This window comes from Plectrocnemia conspersa, unplaced genomic scaffold (assembly GCF_051122295.1).
Source record: "Plectrocnemia conspersa isolate PC_06_02 unplaced genomic scaffold, ASM5112229v1 ptg000008l, whole genome shotgun sequence".
Lineage (NCBI taxonomy): Eukaryota > Metazoa > Arthropoda > Insecta > Trichoptera > Polycentropodidae > Plectrocnemia > Plectrocnemia conspersa.
In genome coordinates, this window is record NW_028277172.1 from 1,954,968 (window position 1) to 1,975,748 (window position 20,781).

Genomic DNA, 20,781 nt, shown 5'->3' on the forward strand with positions numbered 1-20,781 from the left:
GAAAATGTGTGCATTGCGTGTCGAAAATAATTTCTTCTAATTTAATCAATCTCAGTAGTGCCACGTGAATTAAGATCTTTGGCGACTGTTTAAAAATATTTTATAATATATCACTGTCACATGTTTTTTATATATTTATTTGTTTTAATTAAATCACAACCATCATGATCTAACAGGTTACCCCAATGCGTCTCTATGTTCAATATCTATACCAGGAGTGGGGAGCCTGCGGCCTCAAGGTCGCATGTGGCTTTTTGGCTCCTTCGGTGCGGGCTTTTGACTGGCGCCAGAATTTATTTGTTTTTTTTTTCATAAATCAAATGAATACAGGCAGCCCTTGAATTTCGCACAATTCGCTATTTCGCACATTTAAAAAAAAAATTTTAATTTTAATTTTTTTTAAAAAAAATAAAATAAAATATAAACATGAGTGAGAAACGGAAAAACTTGTGTTGATACGAACAAAAATAAATCAAGGACTAATAAACTTCACACAATGCAAGACAAAGATGAAAATTATTAGACGTTCTGATAGCGGTGAATTTTTTGCTTCAATCGGACGTTCTTATGATACAAACAGGTCTACGATATGTTCAATTTTGCAAAATAAAAATATAATTAAGGAATACGTTCAAAATTGTGGAAAATAAAGATATATTTCCACAATCTTTAATGATATGCTTCCAAAAAAACATGGATGAAATGGAAAATCTTTGTCATCGTAGATCGATGACCAACATCAAAAAGATGTCCCTCTGAGTATTTCAATTATTCAAGCAAAAGCTCTTAGTTTGCACAAAGATTGGAAGGATAGATTAAAAAAATATTTTAACACAGTTTTTAAAGCAAGTAACGGTTGGTTTTACAATTTTAAAATGAGGTATTCTTTTCATAATATTAAATTTACTGCTGAATCGGCTGATGCGGATAAAGATGCTGCAAAAGAATTTATTTCCTAATTATCCAAAATGATTGAAGATGTAGAATATTCCTCTAGCCAAATATTTAATGTAGATGAGACAGGTTTATTTTGGAAAACTCTTTAACAATGAAAAATATGAATGAAGCCTTCACGCACCTTGACAATTTTTTAAATATTATGGAAGATTGTGATCCCAGTGGAGAATGCATATCTCAAGTGCGTGGGGCGATCAATAAAAACATAGCATGTTATAAAATACTATATGAAGAAAAGAAAAAGAATAGTGGAAAACAGTTAACTCTTGATAACTTTTCAAAGGAAACACCCGCAAACCCCACTTAAATGTGTCTCTTAAACGCCTCTTAAACATCTTATATTTACTTGATAAATAAATATTTTAAAATACACACAATTTCAATTTTTTTTACTTGCCTCGACTTTCGGACATTCAACATTCGCACACCTTTTCAGGAATCAACATTCAACATTCGCACATCTTTTGAGGAGGGCCGCCTGTACACAATTTCATAATTCAATATATTTCCTTTGATCAAAGAATTATACGCAAGCTTTTGGAAAAAGAGCATAATCAATCCGTGATATGTTCGACAGTCGAAATATACTCATGTATGCTTTCTTGCTTCTAACAACTTACTGCTGTAAATCTTCATTTTCATACTTAAAGCAAATAAAGACACAACTATGATCACAGATAACTAACACAGATTTAGAAGATCAACTGAGACTACCAACGTCTATGCTTGAAACAAATATTCAAATGCTTTCCAACAGAAAGCAGACACAAATCAGCCATTAAAGGTTGGTAAATTGTAACATTAACAAATATTTTTAATTAAGCATGTACTTTATTATGTATGTTTCTTGTAGATACGTGGTTGGACGACTAGAGGGAGTTTAAAAAATTAAGATAAAAATAAGAATAAATTAAGCGCTTGTAACTGTCCCTATATGTAATAGGGTCAGTTACAAGGTGGTGCAACAAGTGCAAGGTACCCAGGCTCTATAATATAAGAAGTTGCAATGCAAAAAAACAATTCAAATTATTAATTTTCATAAGAAGTTAAAAAAAATATTTTTATAAAAAAAATTGGACTCCGTTATAATATGCAGCCTGGGTACCTTGCACCCGTTGCATTGCCCTGGTGACCACCTCCATATGTACCCAGGGCCTGCCCTAGGTTATTTGGCGCCCCAAGCAAACACTAAATTTGCCCCCCCCCCTCCTATTAATACTTTAATAACTCATTACATGAGCTCAAAAATATAATTCAAATTAAAGTAATCCAATATTAATGATTGTTGGTATTTAAGAATTTGTAGTCTTTTTGTCACGATTTTTTACGCGTGAAATAATCTAAAAAGTAGTGTGTACCAAAAAAACTAATCTCGGTGAAACTCACAACGAGAAATGGTAAATATGTCAAGTGAGAGTACAAAATGATCTATCAAAGCCTTCGCGAACACTCAATAGTCTACGACAGGGCGATGCTCTAGCGTGCAATCTGTTCAACATTGCCCAAGAAAAAGTAGAAACATTTGACGCCATTGAATCATCAGCCAGGAAAATGAGGTTGAAATCAATGAAACAAAATACATATCGGTTGTGCCTAGTTTGAGGAGCCAGTATCCTGAAAATCTCGAAATGAACGAGTACACTTTTGAGTCTTTTTTTTTAAGTATCTATCTTTATTAAAAACTTATTATGATTTGTCCCTATATGTATAACACATATTATGTTTAGTTCGATAAAAAATAAATATAATTTTTTGGCCCCTGGCTCGACTTGTTTCTATTTTCACCAGCCGTCACTGATTATCATTATATGGCACAATAAACGTAAGAATAAAGAAGACAAGCGCCCACGACTGATATTTTAGGACGATTATAAAAGTAATTTAAAAATTATGTCATATCATTATCAGTTCTCTATAGGAATATTGTGCATAGTTTTATGGTTCATAATTATTTTTCAGAAGCCATGAGCGATTACGCCGAAATTGAACCTTACTTATTCAGTTAAATAACCGCCTGCATCATAATCATTGTTATGCGATCGCCATGACAAATCCCAGAATATCATAAGATAAAAAAAACGTTTTATTAGCGTTTAGGTAGTTTGACCAACATTCACTTTCAATCCTTGTACATAATACTAAATATTTGTATAACATGTATACGATTAACACGTGCCTGTTTTATTTGCAATTCGAATATTTAAATTAAATCAACGAAAAATCCTTTTATCAACAGATGTCATTGCGTTATCGACCATCTTATTTTATAAGAATTATTTAAATTATATTTTATGATTAATCATTGTAAGCTCCACAAATTAGAACAATAACATTATACACGCATTTGATAGTGAGCCTTGTGTATTTTGTTTATTTATGTACATAGTAACCATTTTCTAACATCATGCATCTCCATGGAAATTTAAAATAATTAAATTCTTTTTTCTGATTGGTCGGACTGCGGTTATGCAATAATAGGCTTTATGTATATGTAAATATGTACTATTATTCCATAGAGCTTACAACGCTGGAAGCTTTTAAAACAAAATATATAATATTTAATAATAAATAAATTATTAGCTCCACTACCTCCTCACCTATTCTATACTCCTGGTAGATTATGATAAAAAACACGTACAAAAACGGTAGTTTGAAGCGTTTTTTCTTTCTGAATATGCTTTGAGGTGCATTATTTGCAATCCAAATCATAATTTGCAGAAATTGAAAAAAAATAGTTTCCTAATAATTAAAATAATAAATTAATTGTCAGCTACCTTCTCACTCATATGCACTCCTGGTAGATTATGACAAAAAACCCATACAAAACCGTTTCGTGTGTCACAAAATGGTAGTTTTAAGGCGATAAATTTTTAGCATATGTTTCGACGCTACTTTTGTGATTGCAGGAATTAAGAAAAAACTTTTTTTGCAATAATTAAAACAATAAATTAATGGACCGACTAATAAGACTTCTCAGACCGACTAATAAGAGATCCACTAAGGAACGTGTTGCTATTCGCCGCCGTCACGTCAGTGCTACCAGAGTGCCACCAAATTTTTGGCATGATGAATAAATCGGTCTTCACAATAAAATATTTAATTTATCATAAAATCAATTTGACCTAAAAGTAATATTTTAAGTTGAAAGTTAAGTTAAGCAGTAACATGCTATTGCAATCGGTGAAGACAAGAGACTAAAAATATTGTAATAACAGGATGAATAAGAGCAATTATAATTTAAACATAATGAGCTTGGATCTATTACGAGCAGTGTTTAAGTGGATTAAAATATTTTTTATGTCTATTATATTTAATTTACATTATTGTATTTATTTAATCAAATTATAAATGGTAGCGTTTCTCAGAAAAATCTCATAGTATTTTTTTATTATTATTATTTTTTATTTTAACTGTATTTATTATTGGATTTATACATCATTTATTCTCTTAGTCTTGTCTGTATCTCTGTTTTTTCAGTATCTGTCTTTATTAAAAACTTATTATGATTTATCACTATATGTATAATTCATATTATCATACACGAGTAGTGTCAGCAAATAAATACTGTTTCAGCCTAATAAAACAAATCGAATCATGGACACTATCTCGTCGTACAAAAATATTGCTCTACAAAACACTGATCAGATCAATTCTGACATACGATTCAGAGAGCTGGACACTTACTAGAGCCGACGAAAAGCTGCTTGACATATTCGAGAGAAAAGTACTTCGCAGGATATATGGCGCTATATACGAGAGTAACGAGTGGTGTATACGAAACAATCGGGAGCTCTACAACCTCTTCCAAGAAGAGAGTGTCTCCACCTTCATCAGAATTGGAAGACACAAGGAAGGAAGTTGGAAGAAGAATATGATTGTAGCCGGTGTATGTTCGGATTATATGCAGTTTAAAATATGGGATAGCAAACCTAAGTGTAGCTTCTCACGTACCGGATGGATTCGCCTGGCACCGGGCCGGCGCTTTGTATTGAGGGATGGTGTTGTATGGGCTAGTACTTACCATTTCAGACGTGCCGGACGAATCCATCCGGCGCCGGCCGCGCTCACTACAACTATCCAGCGTTTCCACTGCGACGACGTCGGCACAATTTTATTGCTTTTGACTTGAATTTTTGACTTCTGAGAAGTGATAATTGTTTTTTGCGCTCTCTTATAGATCAAAACTCGGTTTAGATATGCCTTATAGTATTGTATCATAATATTGTTATAAAAAGTTTAAATATGAACGCTAGATACCCGAACGTTTCCACTGGAACGGCATGATTTTTGACTTCTGAGAAGAGATTCATTCGATTCTCACTTATTGTAAATTGTAATGTTGTTATAAAATATCTTAATATGAATGATAGATAACTGAGGGCACAATTTAATTGCTTTTGACGTGAAGTAATCAAGGATTCCATTGAATTTAGCCAGAAAAAAATGATTAAATACTATGAAATATCAAGAAAACTACTGATTTGTCAACTTTTCTGTCGTTCTGAAATGCCGTTCTTGGCAGAATGTCGAATAAAGTAATGATTAATGAGCTACTCTTTATATGTTTGATGGCCAACAGATTTATTTTGTTAAAAGGCCGAATAAAAGATCTTTGCCCTTTGGTAGGTATGCCTCTTGAAAATTATTATTTGACTTTGGTTACAGTATCAGCCATAATGACTTAGTGACCAGTAAAAATAAGTTATGGAGATAATGGTTTTGCAGTTTGTATGTAAAATAATAAAAAAATTGCACTTCATGGCTTTATAAACCACTTTTTATTATGCCATAAAAATGTTACAAATTAATCCATTTTGATTCGAAAATATATCAGTAATTTTTTTATCAAAAATGCAATTTATTACTAAATATACAATTAATTTCAAATTTAGCGTTGAGTATCAAAATGTTAAAATGAAATATCAAAAAAAATTTGGGCTTCACTTCATGATTATTTAAAACAAGTTTTCTACTAAAAAAATTAAGCCACTAAGCAATGTTTTCTCAAATGTGTTTCTAATTAAACAATAACGAACTGTAGCGTACACAAGCTTTTATTTCTTCCAATTCTATCTAATCAACAGATAACTTTATTGCCATCGGAGATTCTCCAATATGAAGCATTTTAAATCATATGCAATTTTAAGGAGATTTAATAGGAATATACAGGAATAAGAGTACGGAACTGATCAAGGGTTTCAACTAAAAATACATATCGTTAATGTTCAACAATATTTTATTTAACATCGATTCGAAGTGAACACATAACATTATCTCATCGTGAATAACAACTTATCATCACTTGTAGCAGTATTGTAAAATAATTAACAATTAACCCTTATTGTTTTTTTTAAATATTTAACTTTATTTATTTTTTAGTTTCGTTTGATCAGTTGAAGTCATCACTACAAAAAAAACCCTAAAAATAAAATAACTGATTGAAATCCAACTCGAGGACGTTGTCGTAAAACGTCTTGTATATCACACTTCATTTTTTTTACACGCTACGCTTAAAGAGAAAAATGGAAACTATATCTAAAAAATGGAAAGTAATTTTATTTGATTTATGAAAGATTTTCATAAATGGATGATAATCGAGTTATTGTTACGTTACATGGCGACATCCAAATAAAAATATTTCACAATTATACATAATATATGATGCACGTATATAATAAACTAACATGGATGAGTTTTAATTAATATTTTAATTTTATAGCCTTCAAGCACAAAATACACAACCTATAAGTGGAATCGGGAAAAAATTAGACACTAAATAAAACTAAGCTATGCCTATTATATAATGACCGTAAAATTAATGTTTTTTTTTTGTTTTGCAAATCATGTCACGCGATGAAGAATCAAAATGCGCAATCAAAAGTCTCTTTGGAATTCAACCTTCAACTACTGACAGTCGTACTGCGCGCTTTTCAGACTAGCTACGAAAAGACTCATCCATAAACCACCTTCAGATATGTCCATTTAAACCATCTAACTCCAATATGAACATTAAAAAAAAATACACATATATATAACATTGATTTTTTTTGTATGTTTAATACATAATAGGGATATAATCGAGAGTACAATGATTATAGTCTTATATAGACGTTATTGCATCGTAATTACGATAGTCACATCAAGCGAAGCTTTTACAAGCCGAGCCGATTGTCTCGACGTCTCACACAGAAGCTAACGTATTTGTACTTGAAACACTGAGCAATTTATATATTATATAATTTATATGAATTCTTTGGAATAGTACATATTCACCTAATGAGTGGTATACTTTTTTTTTTTAGATAATGATGCATTATCTTTATTCTGAATGATTGAAAAAATAATTAAATACTGTTTTACACACTAACGCCGATATCGCTACGATCATCGAATGTATTGTTCAATATTAGGCACATGTCGTTTGTGTCTAATTATCACTTTCGATAGTTATAAATAATGATATTTTATTATTATATATGTATAATTTTATAATACAATAAAGAACAATCTCGCGTTATGCAGAGATTCTGTTCAGATGGCAAATTAAGAGAATGAAATATGTTTATCACGCATCGACTTATCAGCTCAACGATGAAAAAAATCAAGAAACTATTAGTTCTTTTTAGTAAAGCGCACACAATTCATATGACGAACAAGTCGCATTATAAAATACCACATATATATGATGTACAAGAAGATAAGGTTCACATTTAGCAAATCTTAATTATCATAATACGCTATTGCTTTATAAAAGGTGTTAACGTTCCATCACTTGTGATATATAATTATACCGCATAGTCTCATGTTACGAATCAAAATTGACATTTTCTTACGAAGTCACAAACTCGCTTCGCTTCGATTTCACATATTTGATGTTAAATACGAATGTACGTATGCTTGAAATGCATATGAATGATATATTTTCGAAACTCACATACAGGATTATGTAGACTTGCTAGATATGAAATTCATAATGGGGCGTAGAATGTAAGTTTTGATATTTAACTCGTGAGTCACGAATATTGCTACAAAAAGTAAAGCATCATTTCATGAAACACTTCTGACTTTTGTTTATAATAATATCGGAGCCAAGCAACAGTAATTTACATGATTGTTTAGCAATATTCGCGCTGCTTTTGGAAAATTTTCAGAATTTAATAATGGATAGCTATAGACTAATAACCTAAGAAAAACCGATATTCCAGTTAATTGAAAGAAGATTTTAGGCGAGAACACTTATGTTCCTCCATCAAGATATCGATCAAAAAATCGATGAAATTCTTTCACTTGCTTTCCAATACAGAAAAAAGGTATATAGTTCAATATATTTTACTTAGGTCTTGTCTTTTATTATATCTGATTCCGAGAACTTTCCAAGCAACTCTTTAGAATGAGCTAAAAATAAAGCAGTGGCGGTTCATCAAGTTTTTATAAAACTATTTGTCGATTTTTCTAGTCATCGATAGAAAAACTATGTGTGCTAATATACATAGAACGAAAAAATATACAAATAGTTTCTCATTTAAAGAATGTAACTTTGTAAAAGCCCCTCGTGAAGCGCCAGCGTATAATTTAGCCCATCCATTATACTCTTGTCTATTCAGTCAATACTATGCAAAGTTGACAATAATACAACTTTTACTACATAAAAAAAACTATACCAATAATTTTGATAAATGTATGCAAATATACATTATATAATACAAAAATTATGAAGGGACTGAAGATTTATTTCTCATAGTAATGACTGCATATAAGAACAGAGTATATATGTATACGAGTAAATACAAAACAATTTTCTGATCAGTATACGATGATTATGTAACTAAACGACAATCTAAAGAAAATTACACATAGCACCATTAATTACACATTGAATAACAAGGCCCATTGGTAACCTCTCCAAGTTGAAAAATTCTAACAGAGTTGAAGAAGTTTAGTCGCCGATAACGATACGTGTACACATAAAAAATGACAGAATTAGAACATAAAAAAATCTAATATTGTCTCACGATTCGTAACTTATTTCATACGATTTGTTTTTGAAATATTTTACCGACTCATACACCCAGCTTAATTTTATATATATATATATTATGCATTTACAGAAATAACACCATATGTAAACAATAGAAGGCAGTTTAATCGTAGATTTAACCGAGTTCTATTGCACATACAGATAAAATCTTATGATTTAAGACTATTTATCCATTGTATGTATGTAATCCATACAAAAAGCAATTTAAAATAAATACTGATGAAAAGCCATATTTTATTCTATATATTATTATTATATATTATTGGTGTGCGCCACAAAAAGTGCAAGTTCACTCATATATCCTTATTAAAAATAATAATTATACATATTTATGTATAACATACAATTAATAATAACAGATTTGACTTATGTTTAAAGTACAGCTAGTTTTTTTTTTTTTTTTGATGAATATGTCATAAAATATATCATTCTTTTTCAATAAATTACATCAAAATACAAGAAGCATGCTCGTAGACACTACGCATGCATATTAATCTAAAGCACGTTCTTGGATAATGATATGACGCGTATGAATGACTCCTTCCAGATTCAAATGTACGCAACGGTCAAAGATTGTAAAAATTTACTTTGTGACGTCTATGACCGTGTGTACGCGCGACAGTCCCGCTTATACACATATGACTTATCGTACAATAATGAAAATACATCAAATAAACTATGTCAATAAACACGACACAACATCTAGAGGATTAAGGAAGTTATGACAAAATTTAAGACTAAATAACAATATATCTTATCTTTAAAGTTTCGCGTCACTTTCATCCGTACGTGTCTTTTATTTTTTTTCATGGCTTTATGCATAAGGAAGAACAAAACCGTACGCACATTACAATACATGTATAAAAAATGTCTTCCTTTTACGACTCGTCATATCTCATTCCTTACCCTTATTTATATACATATTTTAACTTACAATACACCTATGATATTTCGGGGAAGACAGTCAAAAGTCCCCAGGTGTCCGACGACGGACACGAAATAATCTATTCTCCACATGGCCAAATCATAATTCATAATAATAAATAATTAAAAAAAATCAACAACTCTAATAATAATAAATATCGTAATAGAACTCATGCCAGAAAAATAGTTTTTGTCTCCATCGTCATGCAGTTTAATTTATATATATATATATCGTTAATTGACGACAATGGCTCAAAATTGTGTGGATTACTATTTTCATCATCATTAAATTATTAATTATTATACCGTACAGACATATTATATAGATAGAGTACATATACAATTAAAACTCACTTCGAAAAATATCCATTTTCTCAAAGTCTTATTAAATTAAAAGCAGCACTGAAAGCATTTTATTTATTTTCATTTTCGTGTTTGACGATGTTTACGAAGAAATCTCAATAGTTACTGCAGTTTTATTTATTTATCATTCATTACATAGTAAATTTAGAATATGAAAGCAGTGTTTCGGGTATTTGACACACAACAAAATAAAATAAACCGACATTATAGAGTTGTCATACTTTTATTTTAAATTCCTACAGACGAGCAATATCAACGCGTCCACTGTGTATATATTTTTATCAATAATACATACTAAAATTAATCTTGAGCCCTTTAATACTTCAATCGTTAACAATGCATGTACACATATATATATATATTTTTTCGACCAATATCCTATAAAGCCTATTCGTCCCCGTATGATATTATTTCTACATTCGATATTATCTTTAGTTCAATTTTCTTTGATATATATATATATATATGTATTTGTTATGTCGTACATAAACCTCTAATGAAAAAAAATTAAGTAACATTACATCAATCAGAATTCATATTGCTTAGAAATAAAGACTAGAAATCTAACAAATTTAGAAAGGCATGGTAAACTTGAAATAGGCCAAAATTCCACTTAAAAAATACTGTTTATATTATTTCCGTTATGGAATTACACAATAGGTAACTATAGTTATATGCTCGTAACGTACAATAAAATCAAAAATGTTAATCTATAGAAAGAATAAGAACGACATTGTGTATTTATGAGTAATATTAGAGTGGTCCTTATATGTTTGTTGTATTAAATAAATGATGAGCCTGTTAAAAATAATAGCTTCACTATGAGCTAAGAACCACAAATAGTTTTAAATCATATCGAACAATGTATTAAAGGTACACCTTGCCCATATATTTTTTGGTAAGTACAGAGAAATGTCCATTGTTAATGCTGCTGTTCGCGTTCGATCAATATATGTAAGAATTCATTATCGGCAAATGCGTGGGGGCCTTGCCGCTGGCGTCCCTTATGTAGCAGGCGGTCGGAGGCGGAGGCATGTATGCGAGCGGCGGGTGTCCGTAGGAAGGCGCATAAGTCGGGGCCCCGTCGCGCTGCGGCGGCTGCAGAATGACAGCGTACGGATAGGCCGGCATCGGCTGAGCATAACCAGGACATGTAGTGTACAGGCCAGTTGCTGCAAAGTTAGAAATCAATTATTTTAAATGCTTCACACAGATGAGAGGTGATGCATTGTAATGAAAAAATATTAATGACATCATGCACTGCTTCTCAACTGTGTTAATATTTCAAATAAAATAAAAATATTAAAACCATCGATTGTAAAATTGATTATTAATACTAACACATATCTAGCAGTCCAAACTCGTGATTAAAATTTAACACATGTAATCTACGATTAGTTTGAGTCATTCTCGATATATTTACATACATAAATATTAGGTAAATGTAAATATTATTTTCGAAAGCAACGACACAAATCGGAAATAACAAAAATACTTTATATGTTACGACTACTTTCTTCAAGGTCCTGAAGTGAAACTGAGCAATTTTTTTAACAGATGGCATTCAATATAACATACATTTTTATTGGATAAGACATAAACATGAAAAAGTTGAATAGCTGTATATTATATACCAAAGCCACTTCCGATTCCAAATACATTTTATTAATCCACAAACACAAACTATCGAAATTTTATGCTGTTGATCAATCCAATATTTATGTATACATGCAACGATTTTATAATTGGGTTAAGAGTTGAAAAACCTTGTGCTTTTCAATTAAACAATGACTATATAATTAAATATGTGATAACATCCAAGGCGCATGTAAGAGTATTGATGAATTCAATATAAATCTTCGTTTATGCACCAATATACTGTTAAATGTGATTGTAAAACCAGATTATCACACTATAAAAACAAGTTTGTGAAATAATAACAAAAGTGTCGTTGACCTAGATATGCGAGGAATATTCTTCAAAATATTACTAAAAGTTCCTAGTCAGATTATATATTATTTTCTTTTGCGCTAGTTAATTCACCAATTTACAAAACAGAGCATAAAAACCTATCAAAAGATCTTAACCCTTTAAGTAGTTAATTTGTTAGTATATATCTTGTGAGTGAATTAATTTGACGTATTTTTCATTAATTATTTTATATTGCGTTTATAGTAAATCAGTTTTTGTAAATTTTTTTAAAAAATTAATATATATAAAAAAAATTGTAATTGTTCATCGTGCGCCATGTGTTTTAAGTCGGTAATATGAAGTAAACAAAAGTTATTATTAAGCCAAATTTACAGTATTTAGTTACAATGGCGCGGCACTAATCCAAGCGAATGACATCCAGGGGTCATGTTTCTATACTGGTCATATTTACATGTAACACATTAGAAATAGTATGTATTTACTAACTACTTTCACACCTAATTCGCTAACACAGCATTTGACTCACATCCTGTGATAAAAATTCAGAACTCGATAACATTTCCAATATGTATAGAAAAAATCACGTAATTGTATACCACTTTTATTATTTATTTATTGTAGGCTTACACATTTTAAAAAATTTACTCAAAAAACTGTTGCGTTCGACTCCCCTGGCACTCACAAAATCAAGGACATTCTTAACGCGCGCCTCGCAATAAGAACATAGGTGCTCTTGTTTACAAACCTAATTTGTGAACAAGAGCACCTATGTTCTTATTGCGGTGCGCGTGCCTAGTCCCTCTTATAACGTAGTATTCCTATAACGAAGTCCCAATCTCTACGCTATAGGGGGTTCGACTGTATATATAACTATTTAGGGTACCTTAAAATAGTGAAAGTTCGACCACCATACATATACTGCGATACCGCTCAAAGGGTTGTTTGTTGAAAATAATACTAGAATTAGATAAGTAGATTTGTGAAATCTACACTTGGTTTTCACGTTTCATAATGAACAATCTAAATTCTACCATTTTTTGTTGATTAATGATTTCATTTTACTTCATTTGTGTTTGATTTATGATTTAAAAATAATTTACTAACAAAAAATACTATGTTCTGTTTATCAAACATGACAATTATTAAAAATAAACATTGAGCCCATATCCGCAAATACAATTAATTGCTTTATGAGAACTAAAATGACATTTTTATTTTGCAGTATAGCTTGAAGTTTTCACGGCCTTGCAATAAATAATTGTTGTATGGCATTGAGTCAGCTATATATAAATTATATACTTACAGAAACATTACTTATCGCCTATGAAAATTAATAGTTATAAAATCAGAGAAATTTTAACATAATCAGATTTCAATGAAAAGTAATAAATGATGATTTGAAAAAAGATATATAATAATTTAGATATAAAGTGCTTTTACATTTAATATACACACCATCATAAGCTGGAAGTGTAGCCGGATACGGAATGCCCATGCTCGGTATGACGTAGGTAGGCGGGCCAGCTACCATTGTGCCGTGATACAAATTATCCGGATACCCGCCGACGTTGTGAGGATGGCCGTTTTGAATGCCAGATTCAGAGCTGCCGGCTGTGCTGCTGCGGGGGCTGGTCGACGGGGCCGATCTAGAAGGCACCTGCTGCTGCTGTTGTATTTGGCTGATCTGCATCTGCGACTGTGGACCGTTGGACGTGACCTGCATGGTCCCGGCTTGGCTCGTCGACATGTGCGGCACGTGGTGGACCGGCTGAACGGCCTGCACCGGATACGCAATGCACACGGGCGGCTTGGAGTTGGGCGCGTTCGGAAAGTAGCCGTCGGCCTGAACGGACATCGGAACGCTCACGGGGACTTGTGCGTACTCGGATGGCCCGGATGGATAGTGCGGCATCTGAAACATATTCATCTCATGCATCAAACCATCCAGACCGACGACGGTGTGCCAATGTAACATTTGGCGTACTTGTTTTCTGACTGCCTGCGATATCCGCAATCGACCCATCGGAGAAAACATCACTCCGCCGGTCTGAAACATTTGACATAATTTTATGGTTATACGATCATAAGGTAATGTATAATTTTGCAACAGATTGATTAATAAGTCTTTGCATTTTTTCCTCATCGACAAAAAAGCTATCAAGTAGTTGTAGTAATAATAGATATAATTGATAAAGACAAGAATACAAAATGTTGACTTGAGAGAGTCAAAACTGTGAAATTATTATTAAAACCTTGATAGTAATTTTTATTTGAAAGATATAAATTACATTAGACACACAGATGACAACTATTATTGCAGAAAATGCTAAGATGTATTAATCTGTATTTAATGCACTAGTGAGGTGTTTCTAACTACTAAATACATAGTCAAGAAAATAATAAAAATGATGGAATATTTGAAGATAGTTGATATTATAAATGAATCATTAAATAAATAAAATGCAAAGATGTATAGTACAATCTATCACGTTAGCATTTTTAAATCAAACCTGTTTAACGATGTATTTGGCATCCTTTGGATTCGCAAACGTGATGAATCCATAACATTTCGATATGCCCGATCTGTCGTATATTATCTTAGCCGCCGTTATATTAGAGATCGTGGAGAAGAACTTCCACAAGTCTTCGTCTACAGTTTTGGGCGTGAAGCCGCCCACGAATATGCGATTGGGGATAACGGTTCCGATCTTCTGACCGCCCGCAGTGCTGGCTGCGTCGTCCCCGTTGGTTTCCTTCGAGCTCTGCCTCTCATCATTCGCCTTGTGAGCATCAGGTACGGAAGGATTGTTTTCGACGGACTCGGTCTTCACGCTGTCCACCGCTACGATTATCTGGCTAGGTTTAGTTCCGTTCGCCATTTCCACGTTGCCGTTGGGCAACTTCAACATGTGCTTTTTGTCCTCGATTATCCGAGAACTATTTGGAGTTTCGCATTTGGTAAAATGCTTCTCTTTGGTAATCATATTATCTCCTCTCTTATCGAATACCGTCGTCTTAAAATGTATATAAATATGTATCGTATTTTTAAATATTGCTTAGGAGAATAAATATATAATTTGTAATGCTTAAAGTTGCGTACGTATAATATATATATATATACTTATGTATAACAACAATGAATATATATGTATTATATATATATATACTGATTTGTGCCCTCAATATTATTTAATAACAACAACAGTTTATTAGCGACATGAGTATAATAATTATAACAATGATAACATTTCAGTCTTGGGATGAGCCCAAAAAGTTCAACATGGCAACAACAATAATAATTTACATTGCAAATTCAACAGGCTAGTGGTTTATTGTCTATCGTAATATGGCTAATCCTCTTTGGTTTTAGATTTTACTGTTGCTCAAGATTGCTCTGCGAATAAATAATTCAGCACAACCTCTTCGTCAGAGGAAACGTTTCAATTTCCTCTGGTTATGAGTTCATAGCGACTATGGTACGTATGCGCACGTCTTTTTTATAATATCGTATTAATAACTATTTGCTTTATCAATACTCGCGGTATTTATTCACATTGCTTTCTGACCCTTTTCTTATATATACTACAGAAAATTGATTTAATTATCTGTTTCTGAAGCATATGTGTTGCAGAAAGATCACCGCCTGAAACAAGATAAAATTTATTGTTATAACGATTGCTACAAAATCAGATTATTCACATTTCAATCGCGTAAATAGTAATTTGAGGCATATCAGTCGTAATGACAACAAATGATAATAAAGATAAGATAAATACAAACATATAAATTAAACCGATTTCTGATAGATTACAAAAAATGGCAAATAGCAGAGTTAAGTTTTTGAAGCATCAAATGGTCGATTAAAATTCAAACTTATTTTGTAGAAATTACATGTAAATATTGTTATAAACCTATAAAGTATATAATTTAAATTAGGTATGTTGAGAAGGGCTGAATTTGTGACACTTACTGGTATAATGATTAATTATGTACCGTATCCACTTGGATTCAAGGTGACAGAAACGTTCTATATAACTTAACCGTCCACTCTCCACGAGAGCAGAAGGGAAACTAAAATTGTTTCTATTAATCAAAATTAAAATCGTATTTAGAAGTTTTTGATAATTTAGTGACTCATCGTATTATCTCTTACAAACCACAGTTTAATAATTGTTATATAATATAAATAATATTTTGAATGTATATTAAAACGTTTCATTGTTGATCTAGTTAAAAATACAAAGAATTAAATATTCATAAAGCATTTTACTCAACGTAACAATATCAATTTGAATTGCTTAGTCAGAAGTGTTTGATTATGATTTATCGTAACGTAAAAATTTGAAGATAAATTTATATATTTAAAAATATTGTTGGTTTAGTTCTAAATACACATAGGCAATTTTATTGCAAAACGTTTTCTTTCAATCAAGATTGAGAATTTATAAATTGTAGTTATTAAAATCTTTTAGATATTACAAAGATCTATACAGTACATCTCTGTCATACTCTGAAATGCTATGCCTCAGGTTGAGAAGCCTTGATCTATCAATAAACATAATCGAATCGGACTCCCTGTATTCTCCATTGTTCATTTATTCTTATTACTATAGTACGAAGTTTAAGAAGATACTCCATAATAACAAAATATTATCATTGAAATTAAATTTGCTTTCTACGAATACATTTCATATAGTTAAAAGTTGTTGCTGACATCTTCCAATATTTCGATTTGACAAAACCAATTTTGTGTATTGGAAAATATATATCAGTTGAAGAGAAACTGACATTTTTGTCAAAAATAAGTTAAAATATCGTGTACTATTAGAGATGAATTAGCATTGCGCGAAAACATCTAAAATATGTAAAACTTTTTGCCATAAATTTGTTTTGACATTTGGCTTTGAAAGTTTGAAGAGAAAAATTGTCAAAAAATGTTGTTTCATAAATCTGTGGAAAAACTAGATAAGACACGAATTTATTTACACGAAATTTTATTATACCGTAAAAATATGATAAGAGCATTTGAGGTTACGTTATGCATGGCCTTCATAAAAATATGGGCAGTATGATCTTTTCAATTTAAGTAATTGTTCGAATGTCTTATACGAATATACTATTGAACAGAAAACATTACAGAACGATCCAGTTAGTGTTGGAAATAACTAGTTTCTTGTCAAAATGATAATATTTGTATAACCTAATACTATACATGTCCTGCATATTGTCGTAGATCTGTTAAAATCTCCTGCTTGAATTTTGTTGTTGTATTTCGTATTATATTACACACTACATAGTTTAGTAAAATTTCCAATATGCTATAGATCACACAAAATAAAAAAACATAAACCTCCAATGTTAAATGTTATAAAATAAGAAAAAATAATCTTAAGCATTTCAAAATCAAGCTTAAATGAAGCCAAATAAGATTATTAAATATAGACAATCAAAGAACAAATCTTTGCTCTCAAAAATAGTGAAAATTTAGTTCATCTCAATAAAGACTGCTTATCCCTCAATAAGATCAATGAAATAATTGTTGGTTTTAAGAATTTGGTTTTAAATCTTCCCTTGTAACCTGACAGGCGTAAGCCCAATGCGTTACAACAGGGTAAATCTGTACCAAGTGAATAAGTCAATCAGATAAAATGTATTAACCACCAGACTTTTCAGTCTGTGAATCGGTGACATCTATATTAGTAATTATAAATTATTATGTGTAATATAATTTATAACCAATATATTATATGTCACTGCAGCTGGGGCCGGTTTTTTAATAATAGCGCTGCCGGGGCTCAGCCCGCAACCTCAGAGTTATTAGTCTGAAACGTTACGGACTACGCTATTCCGTAAGCTAACATCTACGTTTCTAACAAATATACATTTTAGCAATCAACTGCTGATCGTATCGATTGTTTTGATTTCTGAGTGTTACTATATAATGACATTGTAAGTCCATAGTATCCTTTAGATATCACATATTGGCAACCCCTGGTTCGTGAATATTTTTGATAACTAAGTATCCTTTATGAGGCTTTATTATTGATTCATGCGTATTGTAAACTCTCACAAAATATATATGGACATATATAAGATTGAAAAACCCTGCACTGATTGATAGTAGTTTTGTGTACGACGCACAGTTAATGAATTTTAAAAGTTGTTTATTTGAGAGAGATTCAACTGTCATATATTTGTAAAGACTTGGGTCAGAACGGTTTGATGATTCAGGTAAAAAAATATACAAGCGTCTAACGAAAGGATCAACATCAGGTCAAATTTTTCATCAATTATTGGGTGCATTTCTATAAAAATGGTAAAATATAGCATTTACAAAATTAAAATATACTATCATACATTCACTGACGTCTTACTTTATTAACTCTTTGCACACGTAATGAGTGTTTGGCGCACCAGATATTTAGAACGGTGCCTCAGAAGAACTATTTCTATGTATGAAGCGAAGCGTTGATTTTTTCTGTTGTAGATAAAAATTTCAAGAACGATATGTATAATTTTTACCTGAAACAATCAATTGTGACAAATGGGTTTTTCCAATACGGAAATTTAAACGCAGTCGTGCTGTATTTTGGCTTTCGTTTGCAACAGTATGTAATTGCTCTTAAGTTGAGTCGGTGATGTGTTTTCGACTTAACCTCAGGTGTTCATATTTTTTGTGTATCAGTAAATATAACCATTTCGTGACTGACATATTCACTGTAAGTCGTGTGTGTGTGTTAGACATTACTTTTTTATTTCATTGTGAAATAATTTTGATAACATTTTGTTATGAAGGATATATTTTAATTTGCCAATTCTAGTGAAGAAAATGAATACCTTAAACACTTTGATAACGATGGTATGCCTTATAAATATCAGTATTCATCAGGCCTTAAGTTTTCTTAGTCCGAAAAATAGCAATAATATAAAAATGCATTTATTTATACTAAACTTCTTTATGTTGTGTACATATATTAATTTGTTCACTCAATAAACATATATAATTTAAATTATTGATAAAAATTGCTCGTTTTCAATTTTTACGGAGTTGGCTACCTACCTACTACAAAATCGATTGTGAGTGCAAAGGGTTAATATACAATATATTTATTATATTTTATATAAAAATATTTTATTCTCTACAGTAAAACATAATTTTGTAACAGCAGAATAATATGAACCAAGAGTTGAATAGTCTTTTCTATAGATAATGACACTAAAAACAATAGGACGTTATCTATTTCGTACCACTCGGTATATAGGAATGCATTTGTTTTTTTTACTCAAATCAAAGATGGCTTCCGTGTATGCGTTTTTAGTTAACGAATTTATGCAGCGAAATGTGCAAGTTGACCATTATTTTGCGCATAACCTCAAAGTTGGCGAATATTTTCCGAAAAAGTATAGCAACTAATATTAGCACCAGTTAAATGTCAAAGGTAAAATTAGCACGAAACTCGCCTTAGAGCGAAGGTCGCTTGAGGGGTGACTATGAAAAACGGGGCGGAGGACATCCGCGGGGCCGATTCTTTTCTAAAGGGACCCCAAAAAGTTGGGGTTCATTTAAAAAAACGCAAAAACGCACGACGGAAGCGCCGAAGGTCGGCGGGCCGCGATCCGTCGCGTTATGGCCAAAATCGCTCGGCCGAAAACGAACGTCAATAAAAATGATTCGAAAATGGCGGACGGGGCGCGGGCGCTCCTGCGCCCCGTTGCACATGCGAATGACGCGAAATGAAATTAGCGCAACCGCGTGTCGACGGCTCGCGACAATTATCGCCGCGGGGGCGCAGGCGCAGGCGCGGGCGCCGATCGGCGTCGTTAGATAGCGTGCGGGGGCTTACTCGCTGAGGGCGAGGGCGGCGGCGTCCGTGTCTGCGGGCGGCGGGACGCGGGGCGCAAGTGGGTCAGTGGCGCGCGGTGTGCGGCGAGCGGCGCTCGGCAGCCACAGGCACACCGCACCTGCGCACACGTGACGCGCACGACTGCGCACGACTGGCAACTCCACCACCCAGGGATGAGCCGCTGACTCCCTCCGGAGGAGAGACTGCCTTTTTTAATACACCCTCGATCCTAAGCGCCCCGAACTCGACCATAAATCGAAAGGATTTCGCTTCCGTCGCCGTTCTGTATTACCCCTTTAATAAAAACAAGAATTATTATCATAAACGACCCGATTAACTGTTGTTAAAATATACTTTCTTCATAAACGTATATTTAAAAAAGCTTTGTTTGTAGTAATAGAATATTTATTTCATGGTGCATACAGATTACAGAAATCGAACGATAGGGGCGATTAAAATAAATTTATGTATTTTTATAAGTAATACCAGATGTATTGGTTTTATGCAAATAAAAATTAAATTATTAATAGACTACTAATGCCAGGATATTTTACCATTAAAATAATTACACAGAGATCGGAATATATATAGTAATTTTACATAAATAAAACTTCCTATTTCAGATCAATCATCAGTTTGTTAGTTTATAGCTACCTCTATGACACATTCATTTACAGCATTTTTTAATCGGAATGTAAAATTTGGGGTTCACGAATAACCAAA

At 32.2% G+C, this 20,781-nt stretch overlaps 1 protein-coding gene across 2 annotated transcripts; it reads right to left on the minus strand.

Moving 5' to 3' along the window:
- Positions 1–9,426: 9,426 nt before the first annotated feature.
- Positions 9,427–20,304, minus strand: LOC148232697 (uncharacterized). 2 transcript variants are annotated; one of them, XM_088189679.1, is made up of 5 exons: positions 20,059–20,304; positions 14,725–15,857; positions 14,199–14,261; positions 13,655–14,126; positions 9,427–11,454 (listed from the first exon to the last, which is right to left on the minus strand). In XM_088189679.1, exons 2-5 carry the CDS (start codon positions 15,196–15,198, stop codon positions 11,228–11,230), a joined length of 1,236 nt encoding a protein of 411 aa, XP_088045805.1. In that variant the 5' UTR covers positions 15,199–15,857; positions 20,059–20,304; the 3' UTR covers positions 9,427–11,227. The 2 variants fall into 2 exon arrangements, with proteins under 2 accessions (XP_088045805.1, XP_088045807.1); XM_088189681.1 differs by having other exon boundaries at positions 9,790–11,454; positions 13,670–14,126.
- Between the last annotated feature and the right edge of the window lie 477 nt (positions 20,305–20,781).

What these genes read in the sequence shown, in the direction of transcription:
- LOC148232697 (XM_088189679.1), bottom strand. Translation starts at nt 15,198, where the DNA reads ATGATTACCAAAGAGAAGCATTTTACCAAATGCGAAACTCCAAATAGT. An exon ending in CGCAGGCAGTCAGAAAACAA is followed by an intron (nt 14,127 to 14,198) that starts GTACGCCAAATG and finishes AATATGTTTCAG; the next exon opens with ATGCCGCACTATCCATCCGG. An exon ending in TGATGGTGTGTATATTAAAT is followed by an intron (nt 11,455 to 13,654) that starts GTAAAAGCACTT and finishes CTAACTTTGCAG; the next exon opens with CAACTGGCCTGTACACTACA.